Here is a 24,351-nt window from a genome sequence, read left to right as displayed (position 1 = left end):
TAATAATATTTACCAATAATGGTTTAAAATTTAATTATTAAATTACAACAGGCCTGGTATGTATTACTTTAATTGTTAGTAAAAATTAAACTTAATTTAAATGTTACAAAAAGAAAATATAAAACATTTTTCTTTTTTTAAAATTTTTATTCATTTATTTCGATAAAATTATGATAATTCCTTAAACTTTTATAATAATTATAATTAAAAAAATATATATAAAAAAATATAATGATATATAAAAAATGAATTAAAAAATATGTATGTATAAATGAGAAATGGGATAAAAAAAAATTATAAAATGTTAAGAAAAAGGGTACAAATCACTCTAGAGAAGAGTGAATGCTTAAAAAATTGGACCGGCAGATTTCTAGGGAAATCTGCTGACGAAGGTAAAATCCTTCAATGGGGTCCCCTGATATCTGCCTCATTTTTTCCCTATAGTTTTGATGAAATTGAGAGCATCATTTCCGAACATGCCTAAGGTATTGGTAACGATAGGGATAAACACGGTATTAATGAGGCAAGCATATTTGTTTTTTTAGGATTTCGGCCTTTTCGATGACAGAAAATTAGAGGTTGGACTTGGCGGCAAAATCAACACAGGTATAGTTCGTGTCCCATATTAGGCGTGCGAAGGTCGTATCTAGTTTTCTTCCCCACCAGCTACCAGTAAGCTGGTACCCGCTCCACCATGATACAAGAGGGGTGCACTGAGATTTGGTCGATATATGAAATTTAATCTTTTATTTTCTTTATACTTCAATAATCTATTTTTTATTCATCATCTAGTCATATATACTTGGTCAAATCAATTAATCGGTAATATGTTACTCAAAATAAAACACATTTAAGTGGACATGTAAAATCAAAATATAATATGACATTAATACCTTTATAAACATTAAACTTTAAATTGAAATAAAACATTATTTTAAAATATTTACAATCATGTAACAGAATCTTAAAGGTTTTTTTGTTGAAAATAAGAGCTACCAATCTGGGTTCGGTACAGAACCCTGATTTCTTTTCCGTAATTACCTCATAATAAAATATACAGGAATCGTTTTGGTAGCATTAAATCCGTACCAAGACATACCTTCTCTGTACAGTGACGAAGCGATCACCATTTATAAATACTCGTACCAATCTTCTTCCCAATGTAAAACGTCTCTCGATCCTCATATATTTGCCGTCGCGCAAAATTGTTTGACCCAATTATCTAAGTAAATTTTTTTATTCGTTTTTAAGTTTATATTTAGAAAATGAATAATAAATATTTATTTCAGAGATGTGCCGATATTTACACGACCGATATTCTTAATTTTAACTTATGGAACATATGATAATTAACTTCATAAAATCTAAAAAACGCTTATAAAAAGGAAAGAGAAAAAAAGAAAGAAATGTTATAAATGATAAACAACTTTAAAAAATAATAATGTTGATAAATTATATCTTACTTTTTTTTTCTCAAATAAATTTTTGACATCGGTTTTTGTAGAGATATAAGCTAAAAAGGTTATATTGGTCCATTTCTGATTTAGATACAAACCAACGACGTCACTAGGATGGGGCGAAAGAGTTTTGAGCTAGCTTACCCACCTAAAATATTTTTCATATACCTTAAATCATAGAAAAAAATTGTACTCAGCTTAAAAAAAATATATTTTAACCTTTATTTACTTTATGCCGATTTATGTTACCGGCAATATGCGTAATTCAGGCAAAATATATAACATTTTATAGAATTATATGAACTGAATTTAATAGGGTAGGCATAGATATCTTATACATTTCGATGGGATACATTTCTGTCAAAATCATGTTTCGTAGCAAATAATTTATTGAGCGCGTTTTAAAATTTGAAGAGCCGAAAATATATTCTTATATATGCATGAATTTTTGATTTATTTCTAATTTACTGTACACTAAAATTACACGAATTGCCTGAAATATTAAATCGTGCAAATAGGTCAAATTACCGGTGGCTTTAAAAACTATTTTATAAAACGCAAACTGGTTTGCTTTTTTTTCATATAATTTGAGGCTAGTATATTTTTATTGTTCCAAACTATCATATTCCATTTTTTTAAAATAAAATTAAAAATTTATTTTAAAAATTTAAACAAGGGGATGCAATACCTTTTTTATTATTAAAAAAATACTCAAAACGCAAACGCTCAATTTGAGCGCACTATATAACGCATCAAAAATATTAAGTCTTGACATTTTAATTTTATAAGCTATATCATTTTATAATACCTGACATTAAGTATTTATTAGATAGATTTCTTTTGGTAAATTTTAAAAAATTCTTCCAATCAAAAAATATATTTTGCATGTAAAGAAAAAATAAAAATATTTAAATACTATCCACATGTTTACTTTTAGATTCGACAAAGACCAGTCCATTATCATAAGCGGTGAGAGTGGAGCTGGCAAAACTATGACAGCGAAATACGTTATGAGATACCTGGCTAATACATATTCGAACGCTTTTAATTCCAATAGTTTGAGCATAAATCCTGCTAATTTTTACAGAGGCGACAGTAGGAAATACGTAAACGCGCCTTCTAAAAATAAAAAAACGACGGAATGCGAGGAAAACGACGAGGATTTCTGTATAGAAAAGCAGGCTCTATCGTCAAATCCTATCATGGAAGTTTGAATATGCTTTTTTTGATAAAACATTAAGAAATTTGCAAGAGAGATTGCGGAAGTAAATTTTTTAGGAAAATAAATTAAAATATAAACGTTAAAAAATAAAGAAGGTTACAAAGTTTTAGGACCATTTAATAGGATTAAGTGTCATTTTAAGTTTATTATTTGAATAATGAGTTTTCTCACATTATAAATTGTTTATTTTTTTCTGTTTCTAATCCAACTTTACGATAGAATCTAGCTTAATGATTATTCAAAATTAAGCCTTCCATACAGAGATGGTCAACCAGGACCAGTTGACCACTCTACGACCAAAGCATTTGTGTTCAATTTCATTTAATTTCGGGGTTAGAAACAAAATTAAATGTTATTTTATCTGCCAAGATAGATGAAACAATCTAAACCGGTCCTTTTTGACCCGATTAGATAATTCTAGAGGACGTAGTTTTGTAACATTAAGAACTTACATTCTTGTTTATATTAATACTACGGGTCATTAAATACTCGTGTGACGTAGGAACATCGACATCGGAATACAATACTTATTAGATAACATTAATTTCCTTGTATAATTTTTAGGCATTGGGTAACGCTAAAACCCTGAGAAATGACAATAGTAGCCGGTTCGGAAAATATCTCCAAATCTATTTTTCCCCACGCTCTTATAGTAATATGAATAGCAAATCTCTTGACCACAAAAGGCCCAAGTTAGACGTTACTGGACAAGATTTGAATAAAGCCAGGGATGACGATAGTTTTGAAGGTGTTAAAATCAGCGGGGCTAAAATGAAAACTTACTTGCTCGAAAAGTCTAGGGTGATTTCGCAAGCAGACGGTGAAAGAAATTTCCATATATTTTATCAACTTTGTTCCCTTTACCCGGCTAAGGAGAATGATGGTGCTACTGTCAGAGGACCGAACTGGTTCATGGGGAAAGATATTTTGTTAGAATTAAAATTAGGTTTTAAAAAACTTCATAAATATAAATTTTTCTCGAAGTACTAAAACATTTTTTAAAAAAGTTGAAAAGAAATTTTGATTTCAACTTAAAAAATTTTTTATGCACATTGATCATCCCTTCTAAATTTTTTTATTTAACTGGAGAAATGTTAACACTGTAAACTTTGTATATTTTTGGGAAAAAGAGGGTTATGTCTTAGTAGTTTTTTAAAGATATTTTGATAACTTAATTTAAGGAGGAAATAATAATTCAGTTATGATGTACAATGTGATTATTATATATATGACGTCGAATATTTTTCTAGAATATATATTAAAATTTTGGATAGCAAGAGTTTCCAAATAATAATTAAAATTATATTACATTTATTTTCTAATAACCCATCCCCAAGGGCTAGTACTCTCCTGTCGGAATAATAATATCTCACAAAATTTTACAATGTCCCTTAAATCATATAAATTAATTTCACAAAATTGATAGTTGACACAATATATAATATGTTTTATGATAACCTTTAAAGTTATACTTTATTGCTTGTATAATTAATTATAAAATGTAAAAATAATTTATTATATTTTTATATAATTTAGGCCCCTCAAAAATGTTCAAATACTTGAATTACGGTCGATCTGCAAACATACAAGGCGTGAATGATTGTAGCATGTTTCTAGAAACAACCAAGGCTTTTACATTAATGGGTTTATTTTCTTTTTAAATAAAATTTTCAATATTTTTTTTTCTTAATCATTTAAAATCATGCATTATTCAAATGGGCGAAAATTTTTTTAATTTTATAGGTTTAAAATGGAGTATTTATGAAATAACTAATATAACCACCATTTTAAAATCATATTTTTATTATTATCGCGAGCTACTTCATCGGAAACTAATTTTAATCATTCCAAATTTAATACACGAGTTATATAATATTATATTTAAAATAGGAGATAATCATATATGACATTTATGAATTATAAATTTACCAATGTTAAATTTTTAAAAAAAGAAGATAAGATTAGTTATTTTAAAAGCTATAAAATTATTAACTTTAATGATTAAAAACATATTTCATAAAAAAAATGGAGGTGCAATCAATGCAAAATTTTCCCTTTATTTAATCATTTTTTAAAATTTCTACGCCTTCTGATATGGCTGTAGGAGGTGGTCCATATGAAACCTCATTTTTTTTAAAATATTTTTTAAAATTAAATTATATTTTATTTATAATAAAAATATAAAATTTTCACTAAAACAAAAAATTATCGGCACTTAGTTTCCGCGCCTCAAATATTACTCCACAAAAAAATTTACATATCACATTCTATTTGATTGATATTTGTGTATTTTACTATAAAATTTTTTACACAAGTATTCAAAGTTTGCATAGCCTAAAAATAATGATTTAAGACATAACTCTTTGATGACAATTACAGTTAGGCATTCATCATTGTCTTAAATTAATTCATTATCCATCTTCTTTTATAGTCTTCCTAAAACTATTATTTATCTAAAAAAAGACTCGTTCGAATTTTTAATTATTTATTAAATTATTTATATATTATATATTTTTTTGAAAGGTTTTAAGAAAGAAGTTCAATGCGATATATTTAGGATTCTGGCGGCCATTTTACACTTGGGTAATTTGGACATGGTTAACTTGTGCAAATACGCCACTCAGACTTTTTCTATCTCAAACGTAAATCTAGCAAATACAATCATATATAACTACATTGTTTCTGGTGGATATTTGCAGTCCAAATTCATTTTTCTAGCAGACCGCAATGGATGGTTCTATAAGTTTTTTTTCCTATCCTTCGAAAAATAAGATAAAACTAATCAATTTTAGATTCTCGTTTTAGTTTCTTCACATTACAGGTTCTTATTTGTGGAAACGAATTTATATGTGGTTTCTCAAAGTATGAGCTGGAGGGTATTCAGAAGGGGACTTTGGACAGTTGGGGCCAGAGTTATACATTCATTTTCTTCCTCTGGCAAAGCTCAGGGGGTCAGAGATAGGCTTGCTAAAGATCTTTATTTAAAAATGTTCAATTTGTTAGTCAGATTTATTAATGGCGAACTTGTTCATAAAATCTACGGAGGTGCAAGGCTATGGTATATTTATATTATATGTATAAATTTAGCAAGAATCTAAGGGATTTATATTAAGGAGATAGGGAAACGAGGCAGGATAACTTGCTTTTTTTAAATACTGGAATCTAGACCAGATAACTTGTGCAAAATATTTTTATTGTCACTGTCCAGGAATTTGGTGCATGAATTCGACAGTATTTCTTTAAAAATTATTACATATTAAGCTTGTCAACTTGTACAAAATTATTCAGGCCGAACTAAAAATTTATGGGCCAAAGATAAAATCTTTTTCAAAAATTTTCTCTGGCCGGACCTTCTTGATCTCTGGTAAAAAATAGTAGGGGAAGGAACGATGAGAGTAATACACTTCTAAATTATAAATTATTATATATATTAAAGAAATGAGTGAGGATGATTTTGAAATTGCGCCCTATAACGTTTATTATAGAAGCGATAATTATTTACTTCTATATCTTTCTAAGTCACGGTCTTAATATACCAGAGATAATGGAAATAAATAACTTAAAATTTCCTTGGCCAATTTAGAAATCCTACTTCTAAGACAATAAAATAACAATTTTAATATCTTTCGAAGATTTATAGTATATTATAATTTTATCTAGACACTACCAAGGGGTTGGGTATGACGCAAAATCGTTATTGAATTTAAAGAGTGGTATGAAGTTGTATATGCTATCTTCATTGGAATAAAGTTTGGGTTATTTTTTTCCAATTTATTTTTGCTTAGGGGGGGGGGTGTTATTGTAATTGGATTATGTGTGTAGAAGTGCCCGCTTGTGTCTGATATTAGCTAAATCACAAAATCACATTATGCAGTCTTATTTTATTGTAATTTATAGAGAAAAGGACGATTTAGATGAAAATACAAGCAAAACCCGAAGCCTAATTTAAAAAAGGATAATGTACAAATATTCTTCTTAATATTATCATTACATCACTATCACCATGCTCTTTATTCTCATTAATATCATAACATTACTCAAACATAGACGATTTGTTAATTGTAATTTTCCAAAGAATATTTTCAACATTAACACTAAGCTCACCTTGCGATGTTTTTATGAAAGAAATATTGTATCGAAAAATATATATATGATGATATCATTGCATCTTTATGAAAAGTATATGAGTTAATAATTTACATGTCGTTTCTATAATAAACGTTATCATGCTTAAAATTTAAAATTTAGCAGAGCTAGAGCGTATTCCTCTCATCCTTTCTTTTTTACTTTTTATCAAAGATCAGGATGGCTTAGCCTGAGAAAATTTTGATAACGTTTTTTTCAGTTTGGTTAATAAATTTTTAGTCCGTCCTGGCCAAAAAATAATTTTGTATAAGTTCAACAGTTCAAAACAATTTTTTATGAAAAAAAATATGTCAAATTATTGCACCACATTTTGGGCCAGCACTGCCAATTAATATATTTTTTACAAGCTATCTGGACTAATTTATAGTGTGAAAAAAAACATAAATTATCTTGCCCGGTCTGAATAGTTCCTCATTTCCTTATCTCCTGATTGAATCTCTTAGATTCCTGTTAAATTATACACATAATATATATACCATAAGCTTTGCACTTCCGTAGATTTTCCTTGTCTTCTATGAGAAAGTTCTTCATAAATTAATTTTACTACTTATTTGAACATTTTTAGATAAAGATCTTAAGCAAGGCTATTCCTGACCCCTTCGGCTTTTCTAGGGGCAGTTAATGAATATATAAATTATCTGGTCCTTAGCTGCCCAACGCTTCCTCTCAATCCTCCTTCAGGTCTCCAACAGAAAAGATAGTTAACAATGCAAATTTTATTTCATAAATAGAAATAAAATAAAATAAGATGACGATAAAAGTAAGTTCTGATTTTTGTTAATTAGATTTAAATGAGTAATAGAGAATAAATTAATATGTAATGTTGGCTAAACAAAATTTAGGTTATTTTAAAAAAGAAAACAAGTTGAAAAGGGGTTCTTTCACAATTTAAGTATAAAAGCAGTTTTAATTCATGAAATTTATATTGGCTCGGTTTGTTTAGAGCCTTAGAATATAAGTTTATTTAATATTATAGGGTGTGAGTGGGTAAAATAGTGATACGATTATCATTAATTTTATTAGTAATCGTTTTTCATACATTAACCTTAGTTATTGTATTTAGGCTTCCTAGCTTACACTGGCCTTTACCAGCAATTTAAATAAACGGGTTTCATTTGCATTTTAAGTATAACGTCAGTTATGATTTATGAAATTTGTAACGGTTCGGATATTAGGCCCTGGAATATAAGTGTTATTTAATACCTTGTGGGATGAATGGGTAAAATAGTACGATTATCATTAATTTTATTAGTAACATTTGTTTATATAGTATTTTAACCCTAGTATCATATTACCTCAGACCTTTACAATACATCACATTTTATATATTCTCATCTCAGAGCCTCCACTTTTAATAGTAAAAATAATCTACTTCTCCAATTAATAACCACTTCAAAATATATTATTTATTGCTATTTTTTCCCAATTATTTAGGATATATTTTTATTTCATTTTCACTTTCATAATTTTTTTTATTCGATGTTTTTAAAAAAAAAATTTAATGATTGGTTAACTCGCAACCAGGCTAAGCGTTTTGATTCGACAGGTAGAAAAGTCATAATGAATACCGATGATACGAATTTGAATGAAAAAAATTTGGTCGATGCTTTGAATACAATTTGTTCACTATTGGGAGGTATAAATGTGGATGAATTAATTAAATCACTTTGTATTAGAAGGATAGAAGCTGGAGGAGGTCCAGGAGGGAACGTCGGGCAGCGAGATGCCAGAGAAGTGATATATTCATTTTCTACCTCTAGCAAAGCCGAAGGGGTCAGGGATAGCTTTTCGAAAGATCTTTACCTAAAAATGTTTAATTTGGTGGTCAAATTTATTAATGAAGAGCTTTCTCATAAAAATGAAGGCGCGGAAAATCTTTGGAAAGGCAAGGCTTATGGTATATTTATATATGTGTATAAAACACGAATCGTTAAGGAAATAGTAAAACGAGAAAATATTCACATCGGGCAGGATAACTTGTGCCTTTTTTAAACTAGGCCAGATTGAAAAATATTTTAATTTACCGGACCCAGAATTTGGTGAGGGATCTTATTTGGTGCAAGAATTTGACATCTTTTTTCCTTTATAACAACTTATTACAGACTGGGATAGTCAACTTGTACAATGTATTATATGGCCATACCGGGCTAAAAATATAGGGCCATACTAAAAAATCTTTTTAAAATATTTTTTGGGCTGAGCTATCCTGCTGATCTTTTGTAAAATATAAGGGATGGAAGGGTGAGAGAAATAGCTCTAGAATTATTAATCCATATATTTTATATATTAAAGAAAGGAGCGAGGAATCATTTGAGAACACCCAGGATAACGTTTATTGTAGAAGTGATAAGTAATTTATATATTCATATACTTTTTAAAGTACGGTCTTAATAAATGTATCTAAATATAGGTATAATGATCGTCACATATATACTTTTCAATTCAATATTTATAAAAACATGGAAAGGCGAGCCTAATATCAATATTGAAAATAATATTTAGAAAATTACCAAAAAATCATTTATCAAGTTGTTTATATTATATTAATGATGGGTTTTGTTAATGAAAATAAAGAGTGTTGTTAGTGATATGATGATAACATTAAGATATTAAGAAAAATTTTTGCACATTTTCTTTATTTGACTTAGACTTCTGTTCATATTATATTTTCGCCCTAATCTTCCCTTTTCTCTATCAATTGAAATTAAAAATAAGATTACAGTATAAAAAAAATAGTTTTATTTTATTTTATATTTTTTTAATGAACGTTGATTTCAAACCTTAGAAGGCACTTTTACACCCCTTTAAGCAAATACGATATTAACTCATTTATTATTTAAATATCATCTACATTCTTATTTTTAATTGCACATAAACTTTTATGTTCCCTCATTTACACACTCTTTTCTCCTTTAATTTAATCTCATTAAAAGAATTCCAAATAATCTCCCTTTTATTATTCGCCAACAATGATTAAGAAACATTTATGCCTAAATTATTTTATAATTTATCAAGTAAACTAAAAATTTTAGTAAATAAAGGCATACAATATAAAAAAATATAATATGACAAAATTAAAATTTTAATTTTTCCAAGGGCAATAAATTGATATTAAAATTTTGCTAAAACTTTTAACGCGAAAATTTTATAAATTCATGAAGGCAAGGCAATAAATTGATATTAAAATTTTGCTTAAACTTTTAACGCGAAAATTTTATAAATTCATGAAAGTAATAATGAAACTCTCAATCATAAATATATTTTTACATGGTACAGAATTCTTATAAATTATCACTGGTTGTTAAATATCTTATTATAATATGGTCCTTAAAAATTCCACTGTAAAAAATCATTTGGCTTAAAATGATTTAATTGAATCTAATATCTATATTTAAAAAATATAAATTATACAAAAAGAACATGCTTTATACACTGTTTACACATAATTCATATTTATTTTTTTTAAAATAAAAGATATGCAGAGAATGGAACTGATTCAGCCTATTCTAGCTTAAAATCAAATCGGCGACCCGAGTATACTGACAGCTTATCTCGTATGCTGAGTGATCATAGGAAGTTCATTGGTTTGCTGGACATATACGGGTATATTTTTGTTATATGTAGACCTGTGCGCCAAGGCTTCAATTGACCTCGGAGCAGTTTTTAAATTTTTTTCTCGGCGTTCGGCGGCATAGCGGCGGCCGCGGGTACTATTTATTTAAAAAAATTTAAATACATTAAATATATAATACAATGTATTACATTTTTTTTAAAATTTATATAGGCGCTCTTAGTTCTAACATTGTTAATATAGTTTAATTCATTCCTTAAATTATTTTCTGCACTCCTATCTAAATTTATGTATTTTCTCATTCTCAGAAATAGACAAAGGAATTGCATCTTTACTCAGATCAAAGTCACATAACACATTTTACTAACATTCTATTGATTTTTATTAAAACATATTAAAATATAAATTTGGAATGCAAGCAAAATATAAAGTAAGTTAATATATCATAAATCAGATTTAGTATTATAATTGTCATAAATTAACAGTATTTTATCAAGATTCATGGGACATGCAGAAGTACTTTTTGTATAAAGTATTAATCCAGCGATGGAAAAAATTCTTCTTTGCATACCTCGTTGCAGATATACAAATAACTAGCTAAATTAGCAAGCCTAGGAAGTACAACTCGCTTTTTTTCCAAATGGTGTACTATGTTGTCTGCAAAATATGGCATTCTTGCTCTATATTGCTAATATTGTTATAATAGTTACTTGAAAGGTAATGTTTATGAGCTATTTTAGCTATATATGAACTGGATGTTTACCCATTATCTTCAACTTGAATCTCATCTGTACATTTCTATCATGCTCTAAAAGTTTTAAATGTCTAATTGAAAATTGCAATGATGTCATAGAATTCGAATTTATGTATTCTAAAACAATTTTAAGATTTTGAAATCTTGGATCAATTAGTGTCGCTAAGATATAATGTTTAAAATATAATTTTATTAATAAAGATATAATATAAAATAAATTGCTTGGAGATCGGTAATTGGAAACTTTTGGTCAAGCTTTTCTTGCATATTTTCTTTTAGGCAAATGATATCTGAGCAATCAGATTTATTGATTTGTATATCTGTTTCTATTACACTGCGAAATAGTAATCCTAAATTTATTGTTGATCTCTTTTGGAAGGAAAGAAATTCCACTGATTCTGTAAATGGATTTAATAATGTGTAAAGTTCATATCGTTATTGCAAAGTTATAAGGATTATTTCCTATTTTATTTTGAATATTATTTATAGGAATATTGAACACTACGAGTATTTTCTAGCATAATTAATATACTGGTCCAGCGGGTAGGGTAATTTAATTTTTAAGCTTTTCGTATTAATTAGATCTGTTGATGCAATGCAATTTATACATCAAGGTATGGATCAGAATAATTAATATCCAAAATATGGCCTGTCTCATAAATTGATTGCAGGTATTTACAAGGCTCATCCACATTCCAAATCAGCTACTCGAGATCTGAGGGCTGAAATGATCTTTATTTTTTTAATCAGAATATTAATTCTGGCAACTTTTTTGATGCCATCAAACTGTAACTAAATTTTGAAGTCCGTGCACTATGCATAAATGATGCTCATAATCTCCCAATCTGACGCTTCTTTTGACATTAGCCATAGCATCAGTTACCATCTGTATTATTTTATTTTTTAAATGGAATTTCTTATTTATACTATCTATTTTAGATAATATGGTTTCGCCAGTATGTTTTTGCATTAAGTTTCTTGTTGCCAGTATTTAAATTATGAAGACTAAACGTGATATACGACGATTTAAATGATCTGTCATAAATCAAAATTCAGAATCAATCAGATTTAAAAATGCGCCTTTATAGATGAATAAACATTATCTAGTGCACCCCTACTAATGGTTGTCATATCAGGCAATTCTGACGAGGAATCAAATATTATATTTCTATATTTTTAACAATTTATTTTTTAATAATCATTTTATTTAAATTTCAAACCTTTAGAAAATCAGTATTTCTTTATTGTTTATATAATAAAATATCATTAAATCTAAGCATCACATCAAAATATAATTTAAACTTTATTTATTTTATATATTAAAAAAATATTTAAAAATCAAAATAATTAGAACTGAAATAAAACAACTTTTTCAACTTTCAAAATAAAGTTTTATATAATTAATTTAATAATCAGTTTTATATTAGTTTATTCATTAAAAAGATACTCAAAAAAACATCAATTAGAGCTGGCAAAATAAACTAGGGTGGTTTAAAACGTTTAAGTTAATAAAAATATTCTAATTTTGAAATATGATGTATGAATATAATTAATTGAATGTAAATAATATACACTATTTTATTATATGCCATAGAATACAATTCATATTTTAATTTTATTAATGTTAATATTCAAATTTAAATAATAATAATTTAATATGTAAATATATTTAAATATCATTCTTAAAATTATGCATTCCGGGCCATCGCCATAAAGAGTATCGGCGACGAGCCAAACTACGCCGCCTATCTCAATCAGCGGCTTTGCGGCGTGAAAAAAATTGCCAGCTATACAAATTTCAATTATTTTTGTTTTTAAAGATTTTTCTGTATTTTTTTTCTTACGGTAGACGTAGAAGTCTTTAAATTTATGTTACTAAAATTCTTATTTAAATAAATATTCTAGGTGCTCTCTATTTAATAATTTATAAAACTGTTTTCTCTCATTAAAAGCTTCGAAAAATTTGACCGGAACAATTTTGAGCAGTTATGCATTAACTACGCTAACGAAAAACTACAACAACACTTCAATGGGCATATTTTTAAACTAGAGCAACAGGAGTATATCGCCGAGGGCCTTCAATGGACTTTGGTACAATTTCGCGACAATCAAGCCTGCATAGATTTAATAGAAGGGAGATTGGGAATCTTGGATCTCCTCAATGAAGAATGCATGGTTATAATATGTTTTTATGAGGAAAATGAAAAGAAATAGATTAAAAAAAATAATATTGTCATATTATGTTAGGTGAAAAGATTAAAAAACTGTAAAAGGAAGGATATGTAACGTATATATCAAATCTCTAGGCAACGTGTCGAACCGAAATGAACCAAATTTTCTGAACCGTAATTATAATCGAACCTTTATAAGAAAATTTAAAAAAAGAGAGAACTCAACTTCGATTTCAACCGGTTCATCACGGTTTTTTTAGATTATATTTATTTCACGATTAGCATAGGATAATTGTAAATATTTATATTTATTTTAATAGATTATATTTTAGTTTTACTAATTCGTTTAAATTCAATTTAAAAAAAATACTACAAATTTTTTTATTGACTTTGAATTATGAATGCTTAAATGAAATGATATTTCTATATAATCTTTTTAAATCGAAACAGGTGCCCAACGGGTCAGACGAAGGCTTTTGCCAAAAGCTCTACAAACAACACAACGTCAACAATCCCTCCAAAAAATTCATCGATAACTCCAATAATAATTTCTTCAAAAAACCCAAATTTGGCGAGGTATCATTCATCGTGTGCCATTCCTGTGAAGATATAGAGTACAATGTTAATGGCTTTTGCAATAAAAATCAAGATAAATTTTCAACAATGGACGATCTTACAATAGCCAATTTGTTTAACAATAGCAAGGCACAAAAATATTTTTATGATTATTTTTGTGGGGGAGAGGGAGGGCAAATAGTAGTTCGGTTGTAACTTAATTCTTTAAATATTTAATTGATCTAAGTGGAATAAAATTTTTTATAATATTCAAGCAACTACATATGAATAAATATGTATACTATATTGCCATTTTTTTGAATCACAGAATTTTGTTGTTGATGAAATGTTCAAGCCAGAAGCTTTGAACGGTACTGATATTAATACCGGCATAACATATAATGGTACACTCAAGAAAAATTCACAAGCCAAATACAAATTAACCGTCAGTTCTCAGGTATACAAATAATACATGAATAACTTATTAAGCTAGAAATTTTGAAGTTAGCGTTTTAAATATCTTACTTGGTTAGTATCTTTTTTATAAATAGATAATTGACATAATTTTTTTTAGTATTAAAGGTGGATGTTAAAAACATTATATTTATCATTCTACTTATCAAATGAACCTTCAAAATTAATTAAAGTTTATTGCAGGTTGTAGAGAAATAGTAAGAGTGATGTGCAAAATGTTTAATTATAATAAAATTCGGGTAAGTTTTAGGTACTAATATGCCTATTCGGCCCTTTAAAATTAAATGTAATCTGATATCAAGGAATCACAGCAAACCATCATAAAGGGCTCATCTGCAAAGTAAGAATATCTTGCAACCAGATTTTGTTTTCGTAACCTCAATTTTTTAAAATTTAAATAGCATTGCTGTGAATGAATATTCTAATTTATATTAAAAATCTTAACCCTTCAAGACCAAGCTGAATTATCGTTGAATAAGCAATATTGGAAATTCAAGCATGAGGCCACCATTAATAACATGCCATTGTAAGTTTTGCGATGAACATAAAATAACCTAAAGTAGCGATTAGATTTTTAAGGAAAATATTTTCCAAAATGTATTTTATAAATATTCAATTACTTCTATTTACATTTGCTGCTGATAAAATAGCTCTTATCCATATTGAAGTTGGGGGGGGGGGTTATTTAGTGTTTTCCGATTTCAATAAATAATAGATTCTTGTCTCGAATCTCAGATTTCTTAATTAGGTATTCCATATCTTTAATAGGTAGATGGTTACTGTTATTTACCTCATTTAAGATTCTTCCTTATCTGATTTATCGATCGATAATTAATGATTCGAAAATTTATTTAAACTCATTTTGCCATATTCAACCTACGCCAATTTATAATAGTTGACTTTTACAACCCATGGGGGAACGGTGATATTCCATTTAATAGAAAACGCATTTAAATCAGTATTTAAAATTAATCAATTTTCCTTTGAAAAATGGCTAATCGCTATTTGCAGAATTATATATTCTGCAGGCCGAGCTAAAACATGGTATGATCCAAAACTTGGTATGATCCAAAACATTCACGCTGGGCTCCATAAAATTTAAATCTGGGCCGAGCCAATTTGAAAAAAAATATAAATAAATGTACAAATATTGAAATTTTGGGTTCGGCTGTTGAATGATCAAAAATAAAAATTGCAGATGAGACCTGAAAATATTTTTTTTTCAAATCCTAGCAGTGTATACCTCATCAATATTAATATGATGTCATATTTTTTACCAATGTAACAAGGGTAGCTATATATCGTCGCCTGAGAATAAGGTTATTATATAATTTTTAAAATTGCTCCCCTGTTAAATTACAAAAAGTGGAGATAAAATAATTTAATTTTCAGGCGTATATTAATTTGCATTTCATATTTTTTTTACCATTACTGTATCAAGTTCAGGGACTCCTTGAAAGACCTTATGCTAATTTTAAAGGCTTCATCGCCCCATTACGTTAGGTGTATCAAAACGAACGATCATAAATCGCCATTTGACCTCGATGCCAGGAGAACGGTTCAACAACTTCGGGCTTGCGGTATACTCGAGACCATTAAAATTAGCGCAGCTGGTTATCCTTCAAGGTTACATTTTATTTATATTTAAGGAAAGTATATAATTCCTGTCCCTACATTTGTCTCTCCCCGTTACAAATTTCTGATTGTTTTATGAGTGAATCAATTAAAAAAGGACCATTATATGTAAATCTTATTTAAAACACTGCCTTTTCGGGCATTATAAAAATATAAAAATAATTTTTATACAAAATCGTTAAATAAAGATGGTCGCTCGGGGATTTTTATAAGCGTTACCACGTACTAGTCACGTCCAAAGAGATCAAAAAAATGGATCAAAAAGAAGCTAGTCTATACATACTTCAAAAAATATTCCTAGTTTGCTTCACTATGATATTTAATTCTTATATATTATTACAAGATAAATTTTGATATAAATATTAAATGAAAATTATTAGCTATAGAGTTCTATGTTATCATATTTGATAAGATTATATCAGTTATTAAAATGGGAAATTTAAAATAGAAATTTATGTAAAGTATTAGTTAATTAACTTGAATGCTTATAAATTTTAATTGATCCCTCTAATTACCAAACAAATAAATTTAGAAAATATTTCTTTAGAAGTGACCACTTCATTATTATTATGGAGACTTTGAAGTCCGTTTTAGGGTCCTTAGTCGAGTCCTGAACGTACAGGTTCGATGGACAAACTCGGGCCTTTTTAAAAAAAATTTGGAACGACTTGAATGGAATTAATTATATTCATAAAGTATAATTGTTTTTTTTCTCTAACCAGCTTTCCATATTTTAATCTATTGTAATCTTTCATCAATATTCACCTAAATCAAAATATCCGCATATATTCAACAAGCAGGTCCCAGTTTGGACCACCAATAGCTGCTTCGATTCAAGGCCCTTAACCCAAAACTAGAGATATTTATTTTTTATTATTTTCTATTTGTAATTTTTGGTCAATTCATATCACTAGGACGAAAAAGATCAAAAAAAGAATGGCTTGGATGATGATAAAAGCGCGAAATACAAAATGGGCAAAACAAAGGTTTTTTTTCGTTCCAATTGCGTGGCTTTCCTGGAACGATGCCTACATATCCGTAAAACGGAAGCAGTTACCTGCCTCCAAAAAAACATAAGGGCATTTTGTCAGCGAACTCGGTATCGCCTAATTCTACATACCGTCCAACTTTTGCAACGTATGGCTAGAGGATATTTGGCCAGGAAGTTTAACCTTGATAATAATAAATCTATATATAGGTTTTAAAAATTCTTTATGGATAAAGAGGGAGCGAAGTAAAGGGATGGAAGGTATGTTAAAAAACCAGGAAGGCAGGAGTATATTATATAAAAAAAATTCTAGTATCTAATTGACAAAACTTAGAATGTAGAATAGAATGTCGCAGAATTATTGTGAATGTTTTAGTATTTCCAATTCCATTATTTGAAGCATGCTTTAATTTAGAAAATGGATGATTTTTCTTTAATTTAAAATATGTATTTTGTTGCAGGGCCTATGATATTCAAAACTATTTTTGAGGTTTTTTCTTCTACATTTTAGGTTTTAGGTTTTTTTAAACTAAGTTTTATCGTGTAATGTATGAATGTCGTTTTGTATATTGAGAATACTGTATTATCACCAGATAAACTTTTGCCTTTAAAGCAGGGTTGGCTATTTTTTAATGAACTGTTATTTTTAAAATTGGATGTATATATATATATCTTTGTTTTGTTGAATGTTTATCATATGGACTTCTACATGTCTCATATTAAATTTTGTATTGTATGTTATGCAAATTTGCATTTCAATTTATATATAATTGAAAATAAGAGAAATATTAAACTAGTAGGAAATTTCATTCAACTTATCAAATCATTTTACTTTATAAGACTACAATTTTTTAAAATAACATTAAAATATGGAGAATTGTTTTAAACTTCTAATATCATTGTATTTTCAGAATTAGGGATTTATCATAATATTTCATTTTAAAATTATAAGATATTAAATATTTTGTTCCTTCTTTCCTAAAAATGAAAAAGTGAATAAAATAACCATAAACAAGATGCATTTTTAAATATATGATTTTAAAAAAAATAAAAAATAGGCTTTGAATTTCTGGTTAAACTAATTTTAAGAATTTTATTTAAATATCTATTAAAAAAAATTAGAGAAAACATATACATATATTTTATAAAAAACGGGAGTAAGTGTAAATGAATTAATGGCTAAATTTTGTCATAAACAAGCAAAAAATTTCCACCAAAATCGGGAAGTCTGGCAATCCTTGATGTTCATCCTTATAATTAAAGACAGGACTGATGTTTTTCCTATTTTGTTTGCAGTCTTAAAAATGTTGAAAATACTCATTTGAAATAGCTTTCGCCATTAATCATTATTTTTTTTTAATTTCACCTTTTCATTTATTATTATTTAAAATGTAATATTTAAATAATATCTATGATTATGTTTAGGGCTAACTAACATTAATATTTAAGACTTCCGATTTAGAAGTTATTTATTATGAGAATAGGGAACTCGCAGAAACAATAGACGTAACTTAAGATATATTCGAGTTTGATGATGAAAATCCTTAAGTTGAAGAACGTTTTGAATTGCATATGCATGTCAAAAAAAACTAATAACTTTAAATTAAATGGTATACAAGTTGATATATCATTTTATTGATGTTAGAAAGTGTGAACGGAAAGAAAGTCCAATTGTTATCATATCTCTTCTTAAAAAAATATGTACCATATATTGAATCATATGTATCCCTATCCAGTAAATGATTTTGTAATTATTTACATATTACACTATTTGACCCTAGGATTCAAAAGTTCAATATCTTTAAGAATAATATTTCACTCTCCTTGAATTTTAATGTTATTATACCACCGAATTATTACTATTATGGAACAAATACGAAAGAGATGTTTATTCTGAAGCAAAATATAACAAAAATTAGTGAATAAGCATTTAATAATAATGATGTGGTCACTTCCAAAAAGTTTTTCTAAATTTATTTGTTTGATAATTCGAGGGATCAATTAAAATTGTAAGCATTCATGTTATAAAACTAAAACAATGTATAAATTTATTTCTATTCTTTATTTCCCATTTTAATAACTGATATAATCTTATCAAATATGCTAACAAAAAGCTGATAATAATTTTAAAAAATTTATCTTGTAATAATAAATTAAAATTAAATTTCATAGTGAAACAAACTAGAAATATTTTTTGAAGTGCATATAGTAGCTTTTTTTTATGAATGAATCAATTAAAGAAGGATTATTATATGTGAATGTTATATAAAGCATTGCCTTTTCGAGCATTATAATAATATAAAAATAATTTTTATACAAAATAGTTAAATAAAGATAGCCGATCGGAGATTTTTATAAGCGTTACCACGCATTAATCACGTCCAAAGGATCAAAAAATGGATCAAAAAGGAGCTGGTCTGTGCATACTCCAAAAAATATACCTACTTTGCTTCACTATGAAATTTAACTTATTTATTATTACAAGATACTTTTTTTTAAAAATATTAAATTAAAATCATTATCTAAAGAGTTTTGTGTTAGCATATTTGTTAAGATTATATCAGTTATTAAAATGAATAAAGAATAGAAATAAATTTATATATTGTTTTAGTATTATATAGAATAACATGAATATGTGCACAAAGGTAAAAAGGTGTTTATTTATATTTAACTTTATTAATACTATTATATTTTTTCCATTTCACACTTCTATTATATACATTTTTTATAAGTCCAAATTAGAATATAAACGAAATACAAAAAAGTAAAATAATATTAAAAAAAGTAAGGTTACGCCGTTTATAAAATAAAATTAGATTATAACAAATAACAAAAATTAGATTATATAAATAATAAAAATTAGATTATAAAAAATTCAAAAACAAAAAGAATTCAAAAACAAAAAGTATATAACGCAACATTCTCCCTCTTCTGATAATTTCATCGGAGAAGTCATAGAGAGTTTGTTGTCCAAGTGGTTTATCATTTTTGTAATCAAGTTGTATCACAAATCATCATAACGTTGGCTTGTCCCAATCGTTGGTTTGATCAATTCGATTTTGCACGTTGGTTTGTTTGATCACAAGCTTGATATCCATATCGTAAATTGTCTCCATTAATCATAGCTTGTTTGATAGTACTCAATTGTTATTATCATTTTTCCGAAATTGTTATTATCATAAATAAGTTGCGAATAAGAAATAATAGTTCATCATAAGAATAAATGAAGAATGATAAATCAATAAGATTGTTATATTTTTAGCGTTTTAATTTTTTGCGTTTTAATATAAGCGTTTTAATATTTAATTTAGTTTATGCAATTTAACATTTATTTTATATTTTAAGTTACATAGTCTTTTAAATAAGCAGGTTTTTTTTAAATTCGCACAGGTCTAGAGATAGGTGTTATATCGTTATTATCAGTAATTTTTATATTTTTGTCCATACTTCCCTCCTTAAAAGAATCCTTAGAGTCATAGTTAATAATTGTGTTAAAACAGTTTCTAATTCTTATTTGATCTAAATGTCTCCTCAAAATACCTTTCTCAGTCTTAATTTGGAACATCATATCACTTTCTTTATGTGTGATCATACCTTTACACCATTTATCATCACCTTGTATTTTATACCAAACAAAATCTCCTACATTAAAAGTTCTATTTCGTGGTAAAGTAACGTTTATTTTATTCTCCTTCTCCTCCATCGGTTTTAATAAGTCCCATTTAATTCTAATATCTCGATTAAACATTCTCTGTGATGGTGTAACTCCTGTAGTATCATTACGCGTATTTCTGTAATTAAGTAAAAATTTGCTAAGTGCGATATCTGGGTCTATTTTAATATTCCTTTTCATATGTGTTTTGAACGTTCTAACCATGCGTTCAACCTGGCCATTGGATTGCTGGTGATAAGCAGATGTAAGCACATGTTTAATACCAAAATTGTTGCAAAATTTTTCAAAATCGTTACTCGTAAAGTTAGTGCCGTTATCAGTAACTATAGTTTCAGGTATTCCGTATAGCGAAATAGTTTTAAAGATTTCTTTTAAAGTAACATCAGTCGTAATATTTTTAACAGGAATAATAATTGGAAATTTGCTGTAGGCATCGACTATTATCAACCAATTTTTTGTGAAAAACGGACCCGCATAATCTATATGTATCCTTTCAAACGGTTTGGTTGCCGAAACCCATGGTTTTTGTATCTTTATAGGATTATCATGATATATATTACAATCGTCACAACTTTTCACTTCCATAACGATATCATTATTTATACCAGGCCACCACATGTATTCTTTGGCTAAGGATTTGATTTTTCCTGCTCCCAAGTGACCTTCATGTAATGACTGTAGTATAGTTTTTCTCATAGAAGACGGAATTATGATTTTATTGCTTTTGTAAAGACAATCCTTAATTATACTTAATTCCAATTCAATGTTTTTATAAATATTATTCATTATAGGTCTGTTGTTATTAATATCATTTATGACTTGTTTTAATTCCGTATCTTTCAAAGTTTCATCACGAATTTGATCAAAGTTAATAGGTAAATCCTCATATTCATTTATTATGGTTACATCTTCAATAGTTTCATCACGACATTCTTGTGGTAATCTTGAAAGGCAATCAGGAACAACATTATATTTACCGGCTTTATACTTTATATTAAAATCATATCCTCCTAATGTAATATTCCACTTCTGGAGTCTTAACGACATGGTGCTATTATCCTTAAGACCCTTGGTGAAGATGTGAACTAGAGGCTTATGGTCAGTAATAATTGTAAATTTTGTGCCGATTAAATATTCCTGAAATCCCTTTATAGCGAACATTATAGCGAGAGCCTCACGCTCAATATTGGTATAGTTCATTTCAGACTTTAATAAAGTTCTCGACGCGAAAGCTATAGGTTTTTCTTTACCATCTTTTTCAATATGAAATAGTACAGCTCCTAAACCACATTTTGATGCGTCAGTGGCTATCCCTATAGGTAATTCAGGGTTAAAATATGTCAAAGCAGGTGGAAGACTAATTAACTTCTTTAGATCATTAAAACTTTTAGAGTGTTCTAGGTTCCAAGCCCATTTTTCTTTATTGACAATCTTATAAAGAGGATCGGCAATTTCCGCAAAATTGTTCAAAAATTTTCTATAGTAGCCAGCCATTCCCAGAAATGTTGATAATTCAGCAGCTGATTTTGGTTCTGGCATATTAATTATTGCTTCAATTTTGTCGTGATTAGCATGAATCCCCTTAGCGTCAATATCATGACCCAGGAACCTCACTTTGTTTTTAAAGAACACACTTTTATTAAAGTTAGGTATTAGCCCAAACGATGATATTCTATCAAACACTTTTTTTATGTTGTTTAGGTGGGCTTCATCGTTTTTTCCAGTTATAAGTAAATCATCAATATAAAATATAACGTCATCCATGTCACCGAAGATTTGATCCATAATCTTTTGAAAAATTGCCGATGAGGTCTTAAGCCCAAAAGGAAGTCTAGTAAATTGGTAATATCCCTTATGCGTAGATATGGTTAAAATGTTTCTGCAACTTTTATCAATTGGTATCTGTAAGAAAGCATTTTTAAAGTCAATCTTCGTAAATTTCTTTCCTTCCGAAAGTTTAGCAATTAGATCATTAATTCGTGGTAGACGGTATCTAAAGTCTTTAGAGCTGGGTTTACAGTGTCCTTAAAATCAGCGCAAAGCCTAATGCTTCCATCATCTTTGTAGACAGCGGTAACAGGACTTGCCCATCGGACATCATTCACCGGCTCAATAATTTTATCATGTATCCATTTTTTAAGTTCATTACTAACAAGATTAATTTTTGAATAAGGAATACGTCTAGGCGGTATAATTTTAGGTTGGGCATCACTTCTTAAATGTAACTTGACACTTGCTCTGTTGATTGGCCCATTAGTCAATTTCGATTCACACTCTTTAATCAATTTTTTTATTTCATCTTCGTAATTAGTGTCAATATTTGCTATAAATTTATTTAAAATATTTTTGAAAGCATTGATCCACGTACGTCCCAACAAGGCATTTTTACTTGATTCAACGACTACCGCTTGTAAATATTTGGAAATACCATCATAAGTCACTTTAACTTGAGTGGTTCCTATGATTTTGATTAAATTCCCGTCATAAGCAGTGAGTTGTAGCTCGGATTTCTTAAGATCTCTAATACCAAGTTTTTTAGCCAGACCATGAGGTATGATAGTGTATTTGGATCCAGTGTCCACTTGCATACAAGTAACAATGTCGTTCACTTTTAAAGTAGTCATAAAAGCGTTATCTTTGTCATTAATCATATCGCCAGATAAATTGTTGACATTAAAATCATTATCATCTTTGTTCTTTGTAGAGTCGCCTTTTTCTTCAATAATTTCTTCAATATTCATGTTGTAATCATTATTGTATTGTATTTGCTTTCTATTATTTTCGTCGCCACTTCTATAATTATTTGAGTTGTTGTTATATTGTATTTGCTTTCTCTGATTATTATCATTACCTCTATAATTATTTGAGTTGTTGTTATATTGTATTTGCTTTCTCTGATTATTATCATTACCTCTATAATTATTTGAATTGTTGTAATAAGATTGGTAATTGTTACGATTTCCGTCACCGTATTGGATTTGTTTTCTTTGATTATTATCATACCATGTATTATTTCTACCATAATTCGATTGATTATTATTATTATAGCGATAATTGTTATAGTTATAATTGTTATAATTATCGTGGTATCGCGAATTATTATTACCATAATTGTATCTAAAATTATTATTGTAATTCCCATTTCTATATCTATTATCATAATTATTTCTAAAATTATTATCATTTCTACTGCAAAAATTTTTATCTTTATCGGACTTTATATCCTTATTTATATAACTTATATCATTATCCTCCGACTTAATATTACTAGAATCCAATTTCACCCCTAATTCCACCATCTGATTCAATGTAAGGTCAAAATTTTTGGAGAATTTGTATTTAATCTTATCGTTTAAGGTAGATGTCCGTAATTTCTCTTTTAATCTACTATCGTCCAAAAAATTACATTTCTTATGAAGTTTCGATACTCTAATGTACCACAGCATAAAACTCACTGATGAGTTTTGTTGAAGAAGATTAAATTTATTAATTAAAGTATTTAAATTTAGCGCTGGTAAAAGATAGGTTAACTTTTTAATCACAATTTTAAGATCTAAAATATCGGTATCAGAACAAATTGCCTTAATGTCGTCAAAAACTTCGTCTGATAAATTATTAAGCAAAGTATTAATTTTAATAGAGTCCGATAATGTACTGGTCGAAAAGTAATTTAATATTCTGTCTAAATAAATTTCAGTAAGAGGA

The 24,351-nt window shown here is 27.8% G+C and overlaps 1 protein-coding gene across 2 annotated transcripts in view; it reads left to right on the top strand.

Annotated features, from left to right (window-relative positions):
* The window catches only part of LOC135925788 (unconventional myosin-Va-like), a 64,952-nt gene that overhangs the window by 16,362 nt on the left and 24,239 nt on the right, over positions 1-24,351 (top strand). The window contains exons 5-18 of one of the 2 annotated variants that reach the window (XM_065461268.1): positions 1,061-1,226; positions 2,395-2,665; positions 3,244-3,499; positions 4,216-4,323; positions 5,203-5,321; positions 8,350-8,722; positions 9,118-9,175; positions 10,300-10,428; positions 13,103-13,325; positions 13,772-14,026; positions 14,205-14,333; positions 15,792-15,976; positions 16,174-16,285; positions 16,900-17,150. In XM_065461268.1, coding sequence (XP_065317340.1) covers positions 1,061-1,226; positions 2,395-2,665; positions 3,244-3,499; positions 4,216-4,323; positions 5,203-5,321; positions 8,350-8,722; positions 9,118-9,175; positions 10,300-10,428; positions 13,103-13,325; positions 13,772-14,026; positions 14,205-14,333; positions 15,792-15,976; positions 16,174-16,285; positions 16,900-17,150 — 2,635 coding nt within the window. Of the gene's footprint in view, positions 1-1,060; positions 1,227-2,394; positions 2,666-3,243; positions 3,626-4,215; positions 4,324-5,202; positions 5,322-8,349; positions 8,723-9,117; positions 9,176-10,299; positions 10,429-13,102; positions 13,326-13,771; positions 14,027-14,204; positions 14,334-15,791; positions 15,977-16,173; positions 16,286-16,899; positions 17,151-24,351 lie in introns of both variants that reach the window. The other variant, XM_065461267.1, reaches the window with a different exon arrangement.

The sequence above is a fragment of the Gordionus sp. m RMFG-2023 genome, chromosome 3 (assembly GCF_954871325.1).
Source record: "Gordionus sp. m RMFG-2023 chromosome 3, tfGorSpeb1-WG-v2, whole genome shotgun sequence".
NCBI lineage: Eukaryota > Metazoa > Nematomorpha > Gordioida > Chordodea > Parachordodidae > Gordionus > Gordionus sp. m RMFG-2023.
Note: the sequence above shows the minus strand (reverse complement) of the source record. Positions and strands in the feature narration are given on the sequence as shown.